The sequence below is a fragment of the Neopelma chrysocephalum genome, unplaced genomic scaffold, assembly GCF_003984885.1.
Source record: "Neopelma chrysocephalum unplaced genomic scaffold, ASM398488v2 Primary Assembly neopelma1_96710, whole genome shotgun sequence".
NCBI lineage: Eukaryota > Metazoa > Chordata > Aves > Passeriformes > Pipridae > Neopelma > Neopelma chrysocephalum.
In genome coordinates this window covers 1321506-1344080 of record NW_020925354.1, presented here as the reverse complement: position 1 = coordinate 1344080, position 22575 = coordinate 1321506, and the positions used below count along the sequence as shown (strand labels likewise).

The window sequence follows — 22575 nt, the reverse complement described above, 5'->3', positions numbered from 1 at the left end:
CCTGCCCCTAAGATGGTGGTTTAACACCCTGAGGTGTCAGGTGGTGGCCTGTGCTAGCTGCAGCAATCAGATGTCACAGAGCCTGACAGCTGCCAAGGGAGCACCATTTCCCTGACCTGAGCAGTGCTTTACAACCTAGTTATCCAGGCTGTAACATTTGTGTTTGACTTCTGTCATGCAGCTTCCCATCGGCAGCAGAGGTTTGTGCTCCCCGTTCTCTGGGGATGCCCCATGGCCTGCGCAGCAATGGATTAGGTGGATATAAATCATGGCACGCCCCGGAGGCACGCGGGGATGGACGGGGAGCCCGCACATTAGCTAATTGCCAATTTGTCAGGCAGCGGCTAGCCCGTGATGTGCAGCTTGACACATTGCGGATTTAACGAGCTGGGACGAGACTGTGACGGGAAGATCCAGGGCAGGGCTGCATTCATCACACTCATCACATCCTCCGTGAGGCAATTCTGCTGGAAGCGCCCGTGCGAGTCCTGGGACCGAGGCACGGCGGCGCCGGGGCACAGAGGGGCCGGGATGCTCCTGGGCCGGGACACGCTGGGTCTGCGATGATGCTCCGTGTCCAGGATGCCCCGAGAGGCGGCGGCCAGGGCACGGGGACACTCCCGTTGCCGGGCAACAGCCTAGAGCGCGGTCCGCGCCCGTCCTACCCTCACCCGCGGTCGGCCGCGCGCTCCCATTGGCTTCGCCAGCGAGGCGCTCGGCTCCCATTGGGCGCCCGCCGTCCCTGCCGTGTCCCCATTGGCGCACCGCCCTCTGCCCACGCTACGTCACTTTCTCACGCCATTGCCCTCCGCCCGCCCCTCCCGCCGCGGGCCGGTTGGGAGGCGGGGCCCGGCGCGGCCGCAGCCGTGATTGGTGGGTGGGGCTGCCACTCAAGGCGCGCACCGGGCGGCGGGCGGTGCGGCTGCTTAAAGGGGCCGCGCGGTCGCCGGTGCTCTGTTGAGTGAGTGCGGAGCCACACCGGGATCCACGCCGGCAGTCACACCGGGAACTGTCGCCTCCGAGGGGTGAGCGCGGCTCGGGACGCGGAGGCCCTCGGGGCCGGGGGCGAGGGGCTGCGGAGCCGTGTGTGGGGAAGCACACGTGGGGCGGCGGGGCTGGGGAGCCGCAGGCAGGGCTTGGGGACGGGTCGGCACAGCTGGGAGAGGTGTTTTTAGGGGATGTGTTTGGAGTAGAGCCTGAAACGCGGCGGGGGGAGAGATAACAAAAGCAGGGGGGAAAAGGAGGAAACGAAACAAAAAGAAAAGGAGAAAAGGAAAGAAAGAAAAAAACAAACCAACAAAAAATACCCCAGAAAGGCGTGTCCTGGTGTCCTAACGTCGGTGCCAGCCGGAACCCCGCGCCGGGCGCTGTCTGGAGCATCTGGGAGTATCACAGCCCCTGGGGCGACGTGCGGCGCCCCCTGGCCGGGCAACCAGGCCTCTCTCGAAGGAGCCGCATCCCGGGACAGGGATCCCGGCCGCTGCCCACGGGGGAAGCCCCTGGCTGGATGAGCTGCCGTGGGTGGATGATGCGGGGCTCTGCCCCCGCCTAGGGGCCACCGAGAAGCCCTCGGTGTGCCCCTCCATCGCCTCTCAGTGTCGCGACAGAGTCGCCCTCCCAGACCGGGAAAGGCGGGGCGAGCGTGTCCCCCTGCCTTCGCCGCCGCCCTTCGGGTAGAAGCAGCCTGGAGCTGCTCCCAAGGATGCTGCCGCCCTCCTTCCCAATGGGGTTTGCCACAGGGATGTGGGCATCCCGGCGCCCGCCCGTGTTGCTGACGGAGCCCCGGTGTCGGATGTGCCGCCAGCCCCGCGGGTGGGACAGCACGGCTCGGTCCGACGGTCCGGCGCTGTGGTCTGGAGCTCTGCGCGGTTCGTCCGTTTTCCGGCGCCCACAGATAGGCGAGCATCCCACGGGGGTGCCCGGAGCTGAGCGTCCCGTGGGAATGTCACCGCGGTCTGGGCGGAGGAGCGGCATCTGGTGGCAGGAGCCGTGCGGGGACAAGGCAGTAATGTCACAACCCGGGGCTGCCACCAGCGCAGTCCCTCCCACCGGTTCCCCGGAGCCAAAGGCAGCACTTGAAGCAAAGAAGGCCGGGGCTTGTTTTCGAACTTTGAGTAGAATGTTCTGTTTGAATTAAAAATTTAGGCAGGAATTAAAAGAGTCAAATTATTGACATAATATGCTCGAATTCTTAAGAAAGACGATGAACGCCACCAGTTGTTGTGGGAGAACATGTTTCTGGTAACAGCAGCAGAAAGCAGTGGCTTGTCTTATGCTGCTTGTTCATTCCCAATGAAATCCTAAGATGACTCAAAACAAAGCAGGCTTCTCATTTGTTTATATCAAAGCATTTGGGATTGTTGGTCTTTTAAAAGAAATCATACTTCTGAGAAAGTTGTTTGCTGTTTGACCAGGAGGACAAAAGGCTGCTTGTTTTAAACCAAGTAAACACTTTTTTTTTCTGTAATGACTAACTGACATAAGATGTCATATGTCCCATTTCCTTCAGTGATCAGAGCATACTCATAAAGCAGTGCTTCTCACTGCAATACAGCCCAGTAGCCCAGACTGCTGCCCTGTTAGGAGTATCTGGGGAGCTTGGTATTTGGTGAGCCATGGGAATGTGATAGAAAGACCCTCCCTCTAGTTGTCTTCTGCACAAAGTTTTCTGATAAGAGACCTGCAGCCAGTTAAATGCCAGTTTTGGATCTCAGACCTCTGTAAGGAGCAAGTACAAAGCACACTGTTTTTCCTTAGCCCCCCCAACAGTAGAATTCCTCTTGGCATACTGCTTTTCCTAATAATTCATTGCCTGGTTAAAAGCTGCTGTTCTTCTATGGGTACTGCAGGTCGAGTCCATTATGTGCTCCATGCAGGCTCTGGGGAGACCTTGCTGCAGCCTTTCAGTACTTAAAGGAAGCTTACTAAAAAAAAAAAAAAAAAAAAAAAAAAAAGAGGGAGAGGAACTTTTTGGATGGGCATGTAGTGACAGGACTAGGGGGAATGTTTTCCAGCTGAAAGAGAGTAGGTTTAGATTGGATATTAGGAAGAAATTCTTTACTGTGAGGGTGGTGAGGAACTGGAAGAGGTTGCCCAGAGAAGCTGTGGATGCCTCATCCCTAGAAGTGTTCAGGACCAGGCTGAATGGGACATCAAGCAACCTGATCTGATGAAAGGCATCCCTGCCCTTGGCCCCAGGGGGTTGGAACTAAATGGTTTCTAAGGTCCCTTCCAACCCAAACCATTCAATGATTTTTTATACTTTTTAAATAAAATGAAGCCTCTGAGATTCTCTGCAGCCTCCAACTTTCAACTTTCTGGCTCTTGGAGCAGTAGTGAGCTCTGGTCTGGGCTCACCCTCAAGGTGGCAGCTAGACATTGCTGAACTGGCAGCAGCTGGTATTTCCTTTTGGAAAAAATCCTTTTGAAAGATAATGAGGTATTTTGTGCCAGAAAGAGACCTGAACTCCAGAGCCCTTTTCCCAGCAGGGATCTTGGGATCTCACTGTGGGTGGTGTGTCTGCATTCATATGGGAGCCGAAAAGCAGCATCCTCCTCCCCAACAGTGGCTGTGCAGATTTGGGGTAAAACAGAGCCAAGTTTCATACCCCAGCGCTGCTCCGTGACCCCTGGCCATGTGTGTGCCTGGCTCATGGTAATGCTGAGAGGGGATGGGACATTGCCTCTCTCCGCATGAGAGGGGATGTGACCATGCCCCGCAGCTCCTGGGGATCACCACGCTGCTCCCTCCCCTGGCTGCGGCTTTAGCAAATCAGCTGCTCCACTTCCAACAGCATCAACCTGCTGCCGTGCGACAACAAATTCATAATCCTGCCCAACAGCTCTTCCTGGAGGCAGGAATAATGTTTTTTGGAGGGTTAGTTTTTGGGGTTTTTTTTGCAATCTGGATCATTTAAAGCAGTGTATGGCACCGCTCCACCATGCAAATAGTAGCGAGGTGCCACCAGTGTGGGGTAGGGTGTGGCCAGGTATTGTCCAAAAGAAAAGAAAACAAAAAAAAACCGCAGGAAACCTCCCCAAACTGGAATTTTGGGTGCTGGTGAATGTTTATTATTATTTATTGTTGGGGGTTGTTTTCACCTCAAGCACGGTGGTGAAGCCAACCACACTATCTCGGCACTTCTAGACCGTCCCCCCCACCCCCTGAGGCGGGAGGGCGTGGCCGTTCCCGGCGCACGCGCGCCTCCCGCGGCCCGCACGCGCATTCCGCCGGGGTCGGGACGCTGGGAGCCGGCCATGGGATTCCGCCCTGTGTAAGGGCCGGAAGCGGCGGTGGGAGCGGAGAGCAGAGAAGGAAGGCAGGAATGCGTCCGGGCCCCGCGCCGTGCCGGGAACACGCTGCGGGAGGGACGCGGTGTGACCCTTCCGGGCCCATTCCCGGGGCTCCCGGCCGGCTCTCGGCTGGGGTATGGATAACCTTGAGGCGGCGAGGGCGGCAGTAGCGGGCACAAACGACAGGAAATTGGTAGTTTTGCTTAAAGCAATATTTGCTGTAGGGGCGTTCTTTATTCCTTTGTATAGCTCGTCGTGGTTTTATGGAAGAAGCCGGGTAAGTCAGTGCAGCGGTGCCTGGAGCTCGGTAGGGAAGGGGCAAGGGCTCCGTTAAGGATGCAAGGCAAGGGACAGGAGGATGATGCCTCTCTGTGTAATAGAGGTGGGGCTGAAGGAATAGAATGAAGTATGTCCTGGAGTGTAATATGTCCTCGGGTGCAGTGACGGGAAAGTCATGGGATTAAAACAAGGAAACTCGGTCTCTCAGGGAGAACACTGTGTGTTCATCTCCTCTTAGCCTGTGAAATATTCCTCCAGGCTCGGTGTTGGAGTTGGGAGTTCCAGTGTTCCGGAATGCTGAAACAGAGTATGTTTGAAGGAAACAAACAGGAAGACCCCAACGACAATACAAAACACCTCCCCCTACCTCGTGCAGAAAGAAACCCCAAACATAAAACAAAAAAAACCCACTCTGAAACAATTCTGCTTTGTTGCAAGTATAAACAAAACACAGTGACCTGTGTCACTTCCTTTAAAATTAAAAACAATTTTGAAAAGCCCTAGCCTGTTTTAAGGTAGTGATTTTCTGGTAAGGATAAGTTTTCAATTTAAGTTCTCGATTAGCAACATTAAAAAAAAATGTCAGTGTCTCTAGCTTGGTTGTTATATGCAAAATCGAGACCTTGCATATAAGCAGAAGTAAGATAATGAACATTAATTTCTCAAACACTGAACACTTACTAAGTGTGTGTTTTGCCTCAGGAAGATAATTTGGGCTTAACCTACATCTCTTCATCTTTGGGGCTGAAATTTATATTTTCACTGGAAAGTACTTCTTAATAAAAAAATGTTACAAAACTCCAAATGATGTTTACTGAATGCTCTGACCAAAGTTTCACCAGAGGCAAAGGCATGCCTTTTGCAAATGACCTTGCAGAATACGTGAAATATAACTTTTTACATAAAACTACAGAAACTGAAAGTAGATCCCTCAAAATGGATGTGAATAAAGCAACTGGTTTTGTGGGTTTCTTTTTTTTCTTAAAGATCTACCACGATGCCTGGGTCTCTTCCAGTGAATGCTGAATCCTGTTGGCCCAAAGATGTGGGAATTGTGGCACTGGAAATATATTTTCCCTCTCAGTATGTTGACCAGACAGAGCTGGAGAAGTATGATGGTGTGGATGCTGGGAAGTATACCATTGGGCTAGGCCAGGCCAGGATGGGGTTCTGCTCTGACCGGGAGGATATCAACTCTCTCTGCTTGACTGTGGTCCAGAAGCTCATGGAGAGGAACAGCCTTTCCTATGATTGTATTGGGAGATTAGAAGTTGGAACAGAGACCATAATTGATAAATCAAAATCTGTGAAGACTGTCCTGATGCAGCTGTTTGAAGAATCTGGTAACACAGATGTAGAAGGAATCGACACCACCAATGCATGCTATGGAGGCACTGCTGCTCTTTTTAATGCTATTAATTGGATTGAGTCCAGTTCTTGGGATGGTAAGTTCATGGTCTTTTCTTGAAAAGTTACATCATCCTTACATCAGTCTGCCCTACAATGACAGTGTTCATTTCTAACCATATGAAACCCAGAGGGTAAACTGTTTTTCTCTTCTGGTCTTTTTCTTAAATGCTGTGGCCATTTGCCACTAGTTCTGTTACAGTGTGAAGAACAATGACATAGCTACGAATTGCTGTTCTCATGTAAAGTTTGGCAATTGCCAGAAAATAAAAACTTGGGGGAAAAAGTCAGGATTGAAGATCCCTTTAATCTTGGTGTCATCTCCTCAATAACCAAAGTCTAAAAGTTGCTGATGGATGTTAAGACATGCCAGACGCTTAGCTGCTCCTCATGGTTTTTCCTGTGTGTTTTTCTCAGGACGCTATGCCCTCGTGGTGGCTGGAGACATTGCTGTCTATGCCTCTGGGAATGCCAGGCCGACTGGTGGGGCTGGTGCTGTTGCCATGCTGGTTGGTCCAAATGCACCCTTGATCTTTGAGAGAGGTTAGTGCTGTGGGAGGACACACACTGTTCAGGCAGATTTGTTCTGAAGCCTGTTTCCCTGTTTTTTGTGCCTTGCTGGAGTGGTGGATTAACTCCCACTAATGTCAGAAATTCTTCTGTGTCTCCTCCTGCTCTGGGCTAACTCAGCCAAGTCCTGTTATAGGATGAAGCAGGAAACAACTAGAGATGGTCCTATCTGTTTATTTCCTTGGGAATTCTCCAGTAAAATTGGCAGAGTGGACTAGAGCTGAATAACACAACATTCTGCTTCCAGGACAGTATGATGACTGTCTTTTGTTGCTTGTTTGTCATGCTCAGTCTTACTGTACTTAACAAGCAAGAGAACTGTGTGAAACCTTACCTAAAGGGTGCTATGAAAACCTGCTTGATGGAGGGCCAAAACTGCTTGTTTCCGCACGTGTGCTGTGTTCCAGTTGACTGGGAGCAGCTGAGTAAAGCAGTTTCCAACTTCTGTCAATTTCTGCCCACCAGGGTTGCGTGGAACCCACATGCAGCATGCCTATGACTTCTACAAACCAGACATGGTCTCTGAATATCCTGTGGTGGATGGCAAACTCTCTATACAGTGCTACCTCAGTGCTTTGGATCGCTGCTATACTGTCTATCGCAACAAAATCCACGCCCAGTGGCAGAAGGGTATGTAGCCTCTCCTGATGGTACTGCAGTATCTGGCAAGTGCTGGAATGTGTAACTACACAGACAATGTATTTTCAAGTTTTAGATTCTGATCTAAAGACTACTCTATGGGTCTCTTCATGTTTGTGTGTTCTGAGGCGATTGAAATATTTGCTCTCTCTTGTAAGAAATTACTTAATTCTGTTCTCGCATGGTTAAGTTCCTGGCAGTCTGTAATTACAGGCATGTGTTCATGTAAGGTGTATTACCATGTTCAAAAGCATGCTATTACCCACTTTCACCCAGGCTTTTAAGAAATTTAGATTAATATTTAAATGTTACATAACAATACTCTTTTTTTTAAAAATCCAATATGTTTAGTAATTGCTTTACTCAAGTGGCATAGGTGTGGAGAGAGTTAAATGACAGATTATTATGTCGGAATGCTAGGTAGAGATTCTGCTAAGCTTATATCTCTTTATTCTAGAATAAGAGCAAACATTGTTAGCTGGTGCAAAAGATAGTAAGGAATTAATTTTTAAGTAGAAGAACTGTCAGTGCTTTAAATGCACCTGACAACAGTATTTGGTGTTACTCAGTGTCTCTTGTATGCTGACATGTTCCGATGACTGGTATCCTGCCAGCTCCCTGCTTTATTTTCATAGTTGAAGGGAGTACTAAACATAGGTTGTAACACAACACTTCTGCTACTTCCAGAGGGGACAGACAGACGTTTCACCTTGAATGACTTTGGATTCATGATCTTTCATTCTCCATACTGTAAACTGGTACAGAAGTCCGTGGCTAGACTCTTGTTGAACGACTTTCTCAGTGACCAGAACCCAGAAACAGCGAATGGTGTTTTCAGTGGTCTGGAAGCTTTCAGGTGAGAATGGCTGCTGTATTCCTTATTCACATAATCTTACTCTGTTACACATCCAAGGTGTGTTTTTACTTTTTGCTATTTTAGTAACTGTTTCTGAACTTCTTTTTTTGTTTTGTTTTTAATAGGGATATAAAACTTGAAGATACGTATTTTGACAGAGATGTGGAAAAAGCTTTCATGAAAGCTAGTGCAGAGCTCTTCAATCAGAAAACCAAAGCTTCATTACTCGTGTCCAATCAGAATGGAAATATGTATACCCCTTCAGTCTATGGTTGCCTTGCCTCTCTTCTAGCCCAGTAAGCATAAAATTTGGAAAAAAGTCATAGCTGTTTATGAATAAGGACATAAAAGGTTTTTGTTTTAGAAAGACTTCTGTAAAAGCACTGTCTAGCAACCCGTTTCCTACGAGATTGCCTTGAGCAGAAAGACTAAAGTTAAAAAACAATTCTGCATATGCATTCAGGTCAAGTGACAAGCAGACTGAAAATGTGTCAGAAGCTGATGTGAAACAGCTGCTTACTGCCTTCCAGAGTAGGATCTTACTTGTGAGGCAATGTCTCTTCTCAGCCCCAACCTTTCCCCTTTCCCTTCCCCTAGAAAAATGCCTGCAGTGGAAAAGAGAATCAGAATATCTTCTTTGTCTCACTATAACCAAAACCAAATTAAATTAGCATTTAAATTTTTTTTTTTTTTTTGCAACGACAGCCTTTTGCAAAATCATGTTAAGTTTAAATTAAACCACTCTTTCTGGATTGCTTTTTCTTTATTCTGACATTACCTTCCAAGATGTGTTTGTTCATTTTAGGCTTTAGGTCGCTTAAGAATGAAAACTGGCTGCCTTCTAGATAATCATACTCTGTGCATTTCTCAGCTCTGTTTTGCTTAGGCAGCTTTGGAACTCATCACATAACAGTATCTGAATTTGTGTTTTTAAAAGTCAGCATTTATGCACATAGCTAAATGTGTATTGTAGACCATATGATGTGCTGGCTGCTTTTCCTAAGGTAGCTGCAGTTTCTAGTTATTTAAAAGTGACACCTGGGCTTAATTCTCACTTTAAAAAGCTGTTGTTTGATTTGCAGGTACTCCCCAGAGCAGCTGGCAGGACAGAGAATCAGTGTCTTCTCCTATGGCTCTGGTTTTGCTGCTACCCTGTATTCCATCAGGGTCACACAGGATGCCACTCCTGGTGAGTGACATGAGGAGGTGTTAACCACCTCCCTTGCACAGCTCACTCTCAGTGCCCTATTACACAACCCATGAGCATCATAAAACCTGCAGAGCAATGCCTAAAGACATCAGTGCCAAACTGAGGGTGTTCTAGCTCCAGGGAATGTTTGTGTCTCCTTGAACAAATAATATTCTTCAAACTCCATTTATGTTTTGATTGGGTAATTGGGAATACTTTTAAATGACTAACAGTTGAGATTCTATAATGCGAAGTACTTCAAATGGGTTTGAAATGTTAATGTGCTGCTGTGCAGTTCTCAGCACTGGTGCTGCCTTACATGATGGTTCTGTATTGCAGGTTCTGCACTGGACAAAATAACTGCCAGCCTTTCTGATCTCAAAGCAAGACTTGACTCAAGAAAGTGTATTGCACCTGATGTCTTTGCTGAAAACATGAAGATCAGACAGGAAACACACCATTTGGGTAAGAACTTCATAAATATAAATCATTCCTAGTCCTACAGCAAAATGCTCATCACTTATTTCAGCTGACTTTAAATTATTAAGGTGTAGAATGAAGGACATGTCCAACCCTTTCTGCTTCTGAGTAGCTTGTCTTCATTGGCCCTGTGTGGCTGAACTAAAATCCAGAATTGTTTCTTTTCTGTCTTAGTGCATTCAAACTGCAAAGGCCTGTGTTGAGTAAAACTCTCACCAGGAAACAACTAACAGTCTGTTATTCCCTTTTTTACAGCCAACTATATTCCACAGTGCTCAGTAGAGGATCTCTTTGAAGGAACCTGGTACCTTGTGCGCGTGGATGAAAAACACAGGAGAACTTACGCCCGGCGCCCACTCCTGGGTGATGGACCTCTGGAGGCAAGAGTTGGAGCTGTGCACCCAGGCATTGTTCATGAGGTGAACACTCGGCACTCTTTCAAAGTTTGATGTAAATGGTGGAACCATTTACATGTCTGTCTTAGCATGTGCACGTATGTTAAGAGGAAATGGTTTAAAAAGTTATATTAAATACTTTGTTAACGTGCCTAACATACAAGCCAGAAGTAAAGAGTTGAACATGGGATTTTAAGAAAGTACATTTCATCATAAAGAGAATGAAACTGCACAAGAACAAAACAAGAACAAAACTGGCTCTTCTCACAAAATCTGTTTGCATGAAGCATGACCGATTTGATTGACTTTAGGCCAAGCCGTCCAGTGTAGCGTGAATGTTGTTTGACAGTTGGACTAGCCATGAAGTATGAATGTGTGTGAACTGGAAATCTGTATTTAATGGTTTTTTTCCCTTCTTCTTAGCACATCCCAAGCCCTGCTAAGAAAGTGCCAAGAATCCCTGCAACAACAGAAACTGAAGGCGTTACTGTTGCCCTTTCCAATGGGGAGCATTAAGATACCTCTGTGAGGTGGGGAAAGAAAGGAGGTGTGAGGGCAGGGTGAGACAGAGAGAAAAAGGATTGCAGTAGTGCTGAAGTTTCAGTCTACACTAGTACTTCATTGGAGCATGAAAAACCTGTTAAAGCTCCTTGAAAAAAATCATCATAATATGGTGTGCTGATTTTAAAGTATTTTCAGAACACTAAAATCAGGAGTATATTGGAGATAGAGGGACTTGCTAGGTCCTCTGTGGATTCCTTAACATGTCTGAATTTTTTTAATTGCTGAGAAGTAGCTGTAGTCTATTACAAAGTCTTTGTACATAGAAAAAAAAAGAAAGGAGTCTTCTGCCTGCTCTTTCCATGTAAAATGATTTGAAAGCTACACTGTTAACTTCTACCAGTACTCAAGTGTGTGCAAACTAGTCCATGCTTTTAATGTTAGGGTTCTCAGTGCCTTGACAATAAGCAGTCAGTCTTCTGAATACTGCAATTCTCTTTCACTTTATCACCTTCCCTTTCTTCTCCCAGTCTGCCTCCCATCACCCCATCGCTTTGGGAAAGGTATAGAACCAAGTAACATCCATTGTTGGAATGGAATCTCTCTTCCCTTCAAAATTACTGGATTAAGAACAGCTAGGCTGACAAGTGGTTTTCTTGGAAGAAACTCTGTTATCCATTGTGTTAGTTACCATGTAATTTCTCCTAATATCCACGTTATGTGTTTTATACCTGCATTGCAAGTCACAGCAGCCTGAGAGGAAAGAGGAAAAAGAAGGGAGGTAGTAAATTTTTTCTTCTAAAGAAATGGGATCATTGATTTGGCACCTTTCTGGATTGTTAAGTAGAAGTATCTAAGGGAGCAGAATTTTCAAATAAAACTTCTAGACATTATGGAGTTGCTGTAATTGGCAAACAAAGGAAGAGAGTCATCTTCATCAGTTTGTCCGGAACTCTGGCCTCTCACTAGTCTTTATATAATACATTTCCAAAAGAATTTGGCTTTGTACCTTGAAGTCCTTCTCACTATTGGTAATACTGTATAGACTAGTGTCTTTTATTTCTTTTGTTTTGGTTTGGGTTTTTTTCCAACAAGCTATCCATTTTGCCAGTGGTAGATTTATAGTGGTAATGGGGAGCCCATTCTGGTGGATTTTTAAAGCCCAGATTGGAAATGAACTATGACATGAGCCTTTTAAGCCTGTAATATATATATCTATCTATCTATATCTCTATATATAGATATATATATTTAAATTCAGCTAATGTACAGATTAAGTTTTGTTGAGTTTATTTCCTTGCTAATTCTACAAAGCCACATTATCTAATATAAAGTAGCAAAAAATTATTTCTCTGTTAATCACAATTTTTTTGCGTGTGTAATTAAGTGTTTGTATTACCTGTCACTCGCTAAGACTTGATTACTTGCTGTATTTGTGCAGTCAAGCCTTGATAAAATAGTTGTTTAATATAAATTGATGAATACTAATCTGTTTGTTCTGCTAAAAATGATGGAGCAATGATGCATGACGATAGTGTTTGCAAGTATTTTGGTTTAGATTGCCCTCGTGAAACTTATCTTGGCACCAGGAAAACAAACTGTCAAGGAACAAAGTCCATTGCTGGCAGTGGACGAACCAAGAAGTGAGCTACTGGCACAGACCTCCCAGGTCTGTGAGGCTGATCCTTTATTAAAATAAAGTTTGAGATATTTGACACCTTTTGGAGTAGTGCTGACTTGTTGGGTTTTCAGGACACTTTATTTTCAACAGGAAAGAAAGAGGAAACTGGCTCTGTGAAAACCTGAAGTTGTGGGTTCACAGGCTGTGTGGATATTCTGGATCTCTCTTCTTTGTTTCATTCCCAACAAAATGAAGGGGTTACTTAGGCTGGTGTAAAACCACTCCATCAGGGCTATGTCTCAAGATAACTTAAAATGTTTTCATGTGGAAACTGTTTATAGCAGAGGAATTAATCCCCACCTCACAAAATGGAATTAATCTTTATTACTGTCTTACAGAAGATGGTATTGTTTTATCCCCCTCAGAAAATCTGCGAAGGGGACTTGGTTCTTGCTTTGAACATACCTGAGCCTCACTGAGTCCAGTTTCCCAGGAGTGGCTTTTCAGACTCATTCTGTTGCTCATTTCAATTAATTACTCCTTCCAAAGTCAACTAATTGCCCCATCAGCCCTCATAATATATAAGGCATCCTGCCCTTAACATTTGAAAGCACCAGCTCTACCTATATAAACCTTCTGTCAGCTATCTTACCTTAACTATAGTCATACAGGCTCTACCTCTTAGCTTAAGCAGGTCAGCTGAAGAAAGCTACCACTCTTGTCCTTTGCATTGGAGCTGATGCTGTTGAAGATGAAAGTATAAAATCAGCAATTAAAGCTGAAAATTCGAGCATCTACGTCTTGATGATGCTCAGAACAACTGGTGGTGTCAGCCTATCCAACTTTAACTTGCAGTGGTCAAGCATCAAAATCATCTTTGTTCCAGCTTTGGTTGCCAAAGCAGGGTGGCAGGAGTGAGTGCAAGCCTGTAATGCTCAGCAGATACAAGTGGATTTTGCTACTGGTTGCATTCAGCTACTGATAACAAGTGCTACAGCAAGAATTTAAAACTACATGAGTTTTGGAGTACATTTATATCTTTCTTTATTGGAGTGCAATGAGTCCAAGCAGTTCCCGACTGACAGAATCATGCAAGTAGTGGAAGGTGTCAGAAGGTTAGCTGATGGTAGTCCAACCAGTCAGGCATTAGGAATTGCAGCCACATATGCTGCAATTTGTCTTTCGGAATCATGACAAACAGAACTGCAGTCAACAGCAGCATTGCTGTTTCTTAAAAGAAAATGCTTTTTTAAAACTATCTTGATGAGGAAGTTCAAAAGAAGAATTTGCAATTGTTTAGATTATGGTCTGGTCTCTGCTTAAATTTAGTTCTGTGCAAAAACTGTCCTGGTTTGCAGTGGTAAAGTTGTGTCAAGCTGACACACAGCTTTTCAGAAGTTAGCTGTTACATGCCTGTACTAGGAATCTCGAAGTGGGTTAAATGCAGTGGTATGATCTTTACTAAATGATCACCTCCACTCATGATCCTTTCAATTACTGGGGTTCTTGCACTGGCTATACCATGTCTCTAGAGCAAGGGTCAAACAAATGCACGAGAGCTCAGTGTTTGAGCGCTTCACTGTGACTTGAGAAATGCAAAGAAGAGGAGGCATTTTTGGTTTATTCAAAATACAAATAAAAAACCGTAACACCAGAATTTAGGAAAAATCAATAATCCCCTTTGAAAAGTGAATAATCCCCTCTGTCAAATGTGCTGAGTATAAAGTCTGCAGTGCAAATTTATAAAATAGAACACAGCTTGGATGTGTGCTTAATCCCACTGTAAGAATGGATTGCTTTCCTCAAGTCTTGTTCTGTGGGGTCTGAGTGGGACATGACAGGAACAGATTCAAGTGCCCTTTTCTTCTGTACTCTGTGCAGCACAATCCTGTAGACCCCTGTTATTGAGCTGCGTGCATCTCTTCCCTGGTTATTTTGAATGTGCTGCTCTGTGATTCCCAGATCTTCCAGAATATTTTTCACTTCAATTTCTTCTTCTTTGAGCATACTGATGTCTGATAAATACTTAGGATCCAGTTTAAATGTCTGTAAAGGTTTGGGAAACTGTATGCCTTGCATCCATTCGCTGTTCATAATCAGTTTGACAGAGTATCGCTTGGTTGGTATGGGCTGAAGGACTCCTTTTATCAGTTTCTGGCAATTTTCTGAGAGGCAGGGAGGCAAAGTGTACGTCCCTTCAAGAATGCACTTCTTCAGTTTCCCTACAGTATCTGCCCGAAATGGCATGCTACCCGTCATCATGAAGTATAGTAGGATTCCTAGTGCCCAGATGTCCACATAGATGCCTATATAGTTTTCATCTCGGAAGAGTTCAGGAGCAGCATAAGGAGGAGAGCCACAGAAAGTTTTTAAAGTTTCATCTCTTTTACTTACTGTGCTGAATCCAAAGTCTCCCACCTTAACACAGGTGTTACTGGTGTAGAAGATGTTTTCTGCTTTCAGGTCCCGGTGAATGATATTATTGTCATGCTGTAGGACAAGAGGAGAAGTTGGTATTGGTTTGTTAACTGGAAAGTTCTCAATGGCTACCCCTAATTGATTAGTTACCCCACAGGAGAAGGGGAGTTATCTTGGGCAAAGATAACTAGTATTGCAACAAAATTGAAAAAGTATTAAACAAATATAACCTAATTCTCTAATGATACAAACCCAATTGAGTAGGGGGAAATGAAGGATGCTGGGATTTTTTTAAGAACATAGTATAGTCCCAACTATACTAAGTATTTTTGTGAAGCAAATTCATGAGGGCAGAATGGCTAATCCTACAAGACTAGATAGATACCTTCATGTGCAAAATCTGTATTTTTTCAGGGTTCACAACACTTGGTTTTGCAGTTATACTACATGTAACAGCTTGTGGAAATAAGTGCTTATTTAGTTCACTGAGTGAACATAATCACAGAGTAAGAAAGTTACTACAATTATGTTGGGTGATCTAATGTCCTATGAGGAACTGGTGGTGGCAGGAGAAAAGGACCACAGACTTGGGCTTCATGGTATTTCATGTTGCAGGATACCAAGTTTAGTGGTGTCTTCTAGTTTTAAAAAGCTAAAATAAATACATTCACTGTAACTTCTACTTTTTTCCCTTGGAAATGGTAGTAGTTGCTAAGGACTCAAACTGAATTTGTTCTGCTTAGTCACAACATACCTATCTTGATTAGGTAAGGGTTTAGCATCATTTTTGAACTAACAAGAAGGAATGGATGTGTTTGAGCACACTCTGCCCTACCCTCTGGAGTAACAAGGTGCAGTATCTGGAGGCAATAAGGAAACCATTTAACATCCTATTTCAACTGGCATCAGTAACAGGCAGGGATCCTCTGTTCTTGTTGTGGACTGGCAGCAGTCAGATGGGATTTATACAGTCTGGATTTGATGTCTTAACAAAAGTAAACTTGTGCAGAAGTCTGTGTGCACAAGTGAAGAGGTTGGCCAGCTCAGTAATCTGGGTTTAATTCTAATCTGGGTGTAATTTTGAAATGTAAATTAAGTTCCTGTAGCTGCAGGGTATCTGTCCTGTAGAAAAAGTGTTGGAGCTAATCCATCACTTACAGGACATACAATCATTTTGTCAAAATATATAAAAAATGCATACTGTTTATATAAGACAGGAGCAGCGTGTGACCTGGGAACACCCTTGCTTCTGACCTCACCAGAGGCTATTATGTGGCAAGAGAACATGAGCCGCCAGAGGGCACTCTGAGCCAACTTTAACGAGTACTACTTTTACTTGTCAAACTTGTAGAACAGTCCCCCGTGTTTTCATGCTGTGGTTTGAAGTACCTGTAGTTACTATGCAAGGTTCAGAGGACATGGTATTGAAGTAGTTAATTGCTCCTTTCTGCCTTTACAAGGTGCTTTGAGCTCTACACAAATGGCATCATCCCAGGTGCAGGTACTGAAGACCAGGCGAGGGGGAAGGGACTTGCTGGTGTTAACCTCACGCTAAAGTGAGGACCAGGAATGGCCTGTCTTTACGTGACAGACTCCCACGTTCATTAATAAGCAAGCTGGATGTTTGCAACACCTAACGTGCCTCTCTGGAGCACTTTGTTCTAGCAGAAGAGTGACTAATCCCATGTTTTGAAATAGGTGGAGGAAAGAAATGAAGCTTTGTTCACTGGTGCCCATGGCACCTTAAGGCAGACAGAACACTGTTGCAAAAGGGATGATTCCACCCACCAGGTATTCCCACTTCAGTCTTCTCCCAAAAGCTGTTAACAGAGAGGCAGTAACTCGAGGTAGATGTGCAAGCTCTCTGGTATTCTCTTCTCCAGCTGTTTTGCTTTTCAGAAATGTGGGTCTGAAACTTTGGGTAACAGTAAATCTACTAGTTGAAAACCAAAAGATACACCCACAAAATCTGCTAAGACTAGTGAGGGGCAACATGCCTGCGTAAGAGCAACTTACCATGTGCTTCACAGCAGACACAATCTGGGAGAAGATTATTTTACACTCCATTTCTAGCAGCTTTCCTTCTGTACTGATTTTAGTGAAGAGCTCCCCACCTGCTGCATACTCCATCACCAGGTGCAGTTTTGAGAGTGTCTCCACCACTTCATACAGCCTGATGATATTTGGGTGGTGCAGCTTCTCCATGCTGGATATCTCACGAGACAGCAAACGTTGAGTCTTCCGGTCTAGCTTTGTCTTGTCTAAAATCTTAATTGCAACTTTCTCTGAAAAGGAAGATATTTTTCCATGTTATTAGTGCAATAGGTACAAATGGTAATACTTTTTACGACAATGCTTGGTTGTTTCACACCAGACAGACAAACTTCGGGGAAATTTAGAGGCCCTGGCTATAACCCTGAAGGTTTATAATGGAGAGATTTTGAAGTACATGCAACTTAGAGAACTCTTCCCTAACTTCTTCTCTCATCCCCCCCCAAATTCTCAGTTAGCAAAATCAGTATTGTTGAGGTTTGTCTTTGTCAGGACAGCTGTGCCAGTTTCTCCAATGTGTTCATGTATTAATAGTTCTTGATACTGTTCAGAATACAGGAAAAGTACATTTTTATGTCTGTATGCCACAGTGGGCCATGAATCCACATCACACACAAGATTTTATTCTGAGGAAGGGAGAAAAGAGTGAAGCAGAGTACGCTGCAGGGATCCTGTAAGACAGCAAACCTAGCTGACATATGCTGTTCTGGTAATGCAAAGCTGCTGTTAAGTCCTAGATGTTTTCTGTAGCATATCTACAGTGAAGGCAAGGGCCACAAAACACATATACATCTGCAGCTGTACCACATCATCAGGGTAGCTCGGAGCAGGATGAAGAGGTCAATCACAATTGTCCTTATGTTTCTGTATTAGTTTGTAGGTTATGGCCTTTGTCTTCACTATTCTGAATACAGCTGGTATTTGAAGGATTAGTCTGGTTAAAACAGGTTTACAGTGGCTTTGTATAATTTGTCAGGACAGCGAAATTAAACTGGATCACAGCAATAAAAACAACTATTTATTCCTGAAAATAAATATCTTAGTCAACCAATCACAGATTTCTTAGCAATGAATCACTTTTAACAAATCTTTCAGAAAAAAACTTCACCCTGGTTTCTAGCACATGGGAGTAAATTAGGGAAAAAAAAGGGTATTGTTCACTTTTTACTGTAAGAGAAGAGTGAGAAGGGTATTATATTTGTACATGCGTTCTGGTAGAAAAGCACTCAAGATGTTTCTACTTAATGACAAAAAGTTTTTAACTCAAGTTTAGTATTTCAACATATCTAAAGGAAGTGTTAAGGATACTTATGTATATATCTTACAGATCAAGAAAACTCCATGTTTGGTACATTTACATATTTTAGTACCACACATGCATCAATTGATTTCTCTACTGAAGTGCAGCAAGTACTTGAAGCAAATATGATTCTCTTGGAAGGCACTGAATTACCCTTGATGTGCCTGTTTTCAGGAGTCTGTGCTTAGTACAGGGCAGTTTTCTCCATGCTGCTGCTCTCTGACCTCTTTCATGCTTTCTAAGGAGCTCCTTGGGTAGGCAGGTACCTGCTCCTGCGTGGTGAATTGGGAGGAAATGCAGCTACTGATACTCATCCTGGCAGTGCTCTGACTGCTGACTAGCAGTGACAGACTAAAATCCTTGTCATGTTCCTACCATACGGATCTCTTAAACCACAAGGAATGAGCATCAGCTTGCAGTAGGCTACATTCACTCAACTAAATGGTTAGATACTACAGGCAGAACAATTCTCACAATCTTAACCATTCCATTTCATCATTACATCTTGATTTATAAAAGTTGGGGTCATTTGGGCTTTAAAAAAGAAATCTTCTTCCCTTTCCTTTTGCTGGAAACTACTATTCCTCCTTGTCAGTTTTCCTGCAACGTTTTAAAAAGAAACACGGGGGGAAAAGTGCTTGACCACCCTTTCAGTGTGGAAATTTTTCCTACTGTCCGATCTAAACCCTTCCCGGCACAACTTGAGGCCATTTCCTCTTGTCTTATTGCTTATTACCTGGGAGAAGAGAATGACCCTCACTTGGCTACAATATCCTTTCAGGTATTTGTAGAGAACAAGAAGGTCTCCCCTGAGCCTGCTTTTCTCCATACTAAGCACCCCCAGCTTCTTCAGCCGCTCCTCATCAGACTTGTGCTCCAGACCTATCACCAGCTCTGTTGCTCTTCTCTGGACTCACTCCAGTCCCTCAATGTCCTTCTTGCAGTGACTGGCTCAGAACTGGACACAAGATTTGTGGTGTGGCCTCACCAGTGCCCAGTACAGGGGGACAGTCACTGCCCTGGTCCTGCTGGCCACACTACTGCCGATCCAAGCCAGGATGCCATTGGCCTTCTTGGCCACCTGGACACATTGCTGGCTCATGTTCAGCCACTGTCAATCAGCACCCTCAGATCATTTTCCACTGAGCCACCTTCCAGACACTCTTACCCCAGCCTCTAGAGCTGCCTGAGGTTGTTGTGACCCAAGTGCAGGACCTGGCACTTGGCCTTGTTGATCCTCATACCATTGGCCTCAACCCATTGATCCAACCTGTCCAGATCCCTCTGCAAAGCCTTCCTGCCCTCCAGCAGATCAACACTCCCAGCCAATTTGCTGTCATCTACAAACTGATTGAGGGTGCCCTTGTCCAGATCACTGATTATGACGTTAATCAGGGCTGGCCCCAACACTGAGCCCTGGGGAACTCCACTAGTGACAGCCTCAGCTGGATGTAACTCCATTCACCACCACTCCCGTGGCCCAGCCATCCAGCCAGTTTTTTACCCAGTGAGGAGCACACCTGTCCAAGCCACATCACAGCACCAAAGATTTTTCTGTATTCTCTAAACAGCCAAGACAGCCCTTGTGAGAGAAACAAGGTATGTCATCCAGTATGATCCTGAAGTTTTTTCCTCTCTCTCTCTAGAAATCATGTGTCCTGCTGTGACAGACCACAAGGACAACAGAAAAGCACACACAGTGTAATTGTTACAAAGGCTCATGGTAGTAAAAGCCAAAACTGTTTCTCCGTTTGATATAGGGTGACATGTATGGAGAGAGACCATACTTAACACTATGGTAGTAACTGAGGAGCTGAACAGCCCTGACACATATACCACCCCCTACCAGAGAGATCCAAACAGCATTAATAATGAAGCCTTTGTATTTATATAATCAGCAAAAAAAAAAGACTAGTACTCATTAACATTGTGCAGGAACATCATCACCAATACAACGATGTGCATCTACTGCAAAAAACAGAATCCTCTTTGTGGGGGTGGTGAGTGGGTATGGATGCATGCCTGTGTGCACGTCCCTGTTCTTCTGTCTATGTACTGTATTTTATGAGCACAGATAAGCTCACAGGCAGAGATGAGTCAGAAAATGCTTATCTTTTATTCTTCCTTCCACATGACAGTTGCAAATTTAGTATCAAGAAATCAACTCTTTGCCCAGTGAATATTTTAACCAAAAAAAGGTACAAATAAGCAAAAAAAAAATAATTGGAGAGATTTCTGGTGAAAAAGAAACTTTTCAAGAAAAAGGAAGAGTTTTGGTTTTGGTATTTAGTTTGTCCAAGCTTACTGTATTCACCAAGTTCAAATTTTTTCAATCGATTCTATTCAAATGCTAAAGCAACCTGTTTTATAAGTAAGTTCAGCAAGTAAAGGGTTCATCCAGATCAAATTTCTAACTGCCTTTCATTAGCATTCCTCCTGCTCCAGATACAGGAGCAGAATTTCTTCCAGCAGTAAGTACAAGACAGTTACCTCTGGAAGAAAAAAAAAATCACAGAAGAGGAAACAACTTGCCATGGGCCAAGTAGAACTGAGTTGCTTTTCTTAAACAAGCAAAATCAAAAACTCCATACCCAGTTAAAGCAACCCTTGGGCGGAGGCAGGCTTAAAAGTGAAAAATTAACCATTAGTTCTCCACTTAGATTCCCAGTGCAACAACTCTTGCACACAAGTTCTCACCCTCTGAAGTCTGGGCTGAAAGAGGCAGTCAGAGAAAATAATGGGAGATAATACATGGGTTTCAGGGCATATCTTGTTCTCTCACCTACAAAAGGATGGAAGGAAGGACAGCCAATCAGATTGAAAAAGAAAGCTCTGGTATTGCCAAAGTGGTGTTTGTGTTGAATTGTCAAGTATTTTTCTTGGTTTAAATAAGAAAAGCATCCTATCTTCTATGAAGGACTAGAAGGGTTAGGTAACTGCAGTGGACATTTCAGTCACAGGTATAACTAAGAACTTGTCATCAACTGTCCTGTTTCTTTTTCTGCCTCTGTCTGACAATAATAGAAATTGTTCTTGTTTTCCATCAGGGTGACTAGTTTTCTCTGCATCTTTGTACACTTACTATTGTGGCATTTTTCTCAATCTGACTCTCCTTCCAGGGCTTGTTTCCCTGCATCTGCTCAGCCCACACCTATAGCCCCATCCCAGCTGTCTGCAAATGAGTCTGTAAAGCAGGCATAACAGTTGTCACCAAAATTACTGTGACCAAATAAAATCTTGGTCCATAGTAGTACTATTTGTGATGAAACAGAGGAAGCCTTGCTACGTCTGGCTGCAGGCAGGAGCATGCCCAGCCACACTGCCATGGGCATTCACCACCTGTAGCCCTGCAGCCCATGAGCTGGAGCAGGGAAGAGGACAGACTGGCAGGACAGGTTGTAGGAGGGGAGGCACAAACACACGCTTTAAAGTGTCGAGTGTTTGAACCATGGGATATGTTAACACCATGGACTGCAGTGATGAACTTTTCTTGGTTGCTATCTAGAGAAAATGTTTCCAACCTTGACCATTTTTCTGTGACACTGCCAACAGATTCACTCAGCAACATTAAAAAGACACATACAAACTATATGTGTATTTAATGTTCAGGCAACACCTTTCTTCCCATAGAAGGCCGCTTGTATAGGGCAGTCAACATGCAGTGGTGCCTACCTTTAGTTAGGGAATGAATTCCAAGCTTCACTTGTGAGAAATTCCCACTTCCTATTTCTCCTCTGACTCGATAGAAGGCAATTCTCTTTCCCAGGGTTAATTCTTTCACCACTTTTTCATTGTGAGACATATCCTGCATTAGTTTCTCAAATGGGGTCAGCCTGTGCTGCCTGCTGTCTTCATCTCCTCCATAGCACTCCAGGTGCCCATCATCTTCTCCACTATCCTCATGATTCCACCTGGAACAGCGGTGTTTTCTATGACCTCCTTCATTCACATATCCTGTTGTCATAGTCTACAGGGTAATCACTTCCCCATTAACAAAATGTCGCAATAACAAGCTTAAATGAAGTAATTCTGAATGAATATGCAATCCTGCACATAATAGAAACTGCGACAAATGTAGCAAAAAAAAAAGCTGTTTACGGAAAGTCCAAGGATTAGTTTGAAAATTACTTAAAAACCATATCTGCCCAACCTGCATATTGCATGTCCTGTTCAAAATCAGAGATAAACTGGAAGCCGTATACATCAATTTCTCACTTACAGAGTGAGTATGTCGGGATCTTCAGCTACAAGGTGAAAGAGGCTTTGCAATTAAAACTGCAAACTTTGTGCAAGAAAGCAGCAAGGTGCTCAGCGTCTACACAGTACATTTGACACATGGAAAATATTTGACACAAATTTTCAGGCTTTAGCTTGATGCTTTGAAAACCAACTTGATAGATAAAGGTCAAACAGAAAGCTGATTAACTGCTCCTAATAAATTCAGATACTTCCAGTTAATTTTGAATAGCTGACCTTAAGAGCGCAGTTCTACTTGATTCTGGTACCATTCCAAGAGCTGGCTGTAAGGTTTGCCTTTGATTCATTCTTCAGCTGTGAGCTTGTCACTGTGACTTG

General features: G+C 44.2%; 2 protein-coding genes across 4 annotated transcripts; one reads left to right on the top strand and one right to left on the bottom strand.

Moving 5' to 3' along the window:
* Positions 1–891: 891 nt before the first annotated feature.
* HMGCS1 (3-hydroxy-3-methylglutaryl-CoA synthase 1) lies at positions 892–12329 on the top strand. Of its 2 annotated transcripts, XM_027709228.1 has the most exons (11): positions 946–1025; positions 4543–4570; positions 5560–6017; positions 6397–6522; positions 7015–7179; positions 7876–8044; positions 8170–8340; positions 9127–9233; positions 9573–9698; positions 9969–10132; positions 10532–12329. In XM_027709228.1, the coding sequence occupies exons 2-11, from the start codon at positions 4557–4559 to the stop codon at positions 10622–10624; spliced, it is 1593 nt and encodes a 530-aa protein (XP_027565029.1). In that variant the 5' UTR covers positions 946–1025; positions 4543–4556; the 3' UTR covers positions 10625–12329. The 2 variants fall into 2 exon arrangements, with proteins under 2 accessions (XP_027565030.1, XP_027565029.1); XM_027709229.1 differs by lacking the exon at positions 4543–4570 and having other exon boundaries at positions 892–1025.
* Positions 12330–13580: 1251 nt separating this feature from the next.
* Positions 13581–22544, bottom strand: NIM1K (NIM1 serine/threonine protein kinase). 2 transcript variants are annotated; one of them, XM_027709231.1, is made up of 4 exons: positions 22474–22544; positions 21673–21911; positions 16665–16933; positions 13581–14720 (listed from the first exon to the last, which is right to left on the bottom strand). In XM_027709231.1, the coding sequence occupies exons 1-4, from the start codon at positions 22542–22544 to the stop codon at positions 13971–13973; spliced, it is 1329 nt and encodes a 442-aa protein (XP_027565032.1). In that variant the 3' UTR covers positions 13581–13970. The 2 variants fall into 2 exon arrangements, with proteins under 2 accessions (XP_027565032.1, XP_027565031.1); XM_027709230.1 differs by lacking the exon at positions 22474–22544 and having other exon boundaries at positions 21673–22275.
* Between the last annotated feature and the right edge of the window lie 31 nt (positions 22545–22575).

What these genes read in the sequence shown, in the direction of transcription:
- HMGCS1 (XM_027709228.1), top strand. An exon ending in CTTGCCTCTCTTCTAGCCCA is followed by an intron (nt 8,341 to 9,126) that starts GTAAGCATAAAA and finishes TTTGATTTGCAG; the next exon opens with GTACTCCCCAGAGCAGCTGG. An exon ending in ACCCAGGCATTGTTCATGAG is followed by an intron (nt 10,133 to 10,531) that starts GTGAACACTCGG and finishes CCTTCTTCTTAG; the next exon opens with CACATCCCAAGCCCTGCTAA.
- NIM1K (XM_027709231.1), bottom strand. Translation starts at nt 22,544, where the DNA reads ATGAATCAAAGGCAAACCTTACAGCCAGCTCTTGGAATGGTACCAGAA. An exon ending in AGTAGAACTGCGCTCTTAAG is followed by an intron (nt 21,912 to 22,473) that starts GTCAGCTATTCA and finishes CCGCTGTTCCAG; the next exon opens with GTGGAATCATGAGGATAGTG. An exon ending in AATTCATTCCCTAACTAAAG is followed by an intron (nt 16,934 to 21,672) that starts GTAGGCACCACT and finishes CTTCCTTTTCAG; the next exon opens with AGAAAGTTGCAATTAAGATT.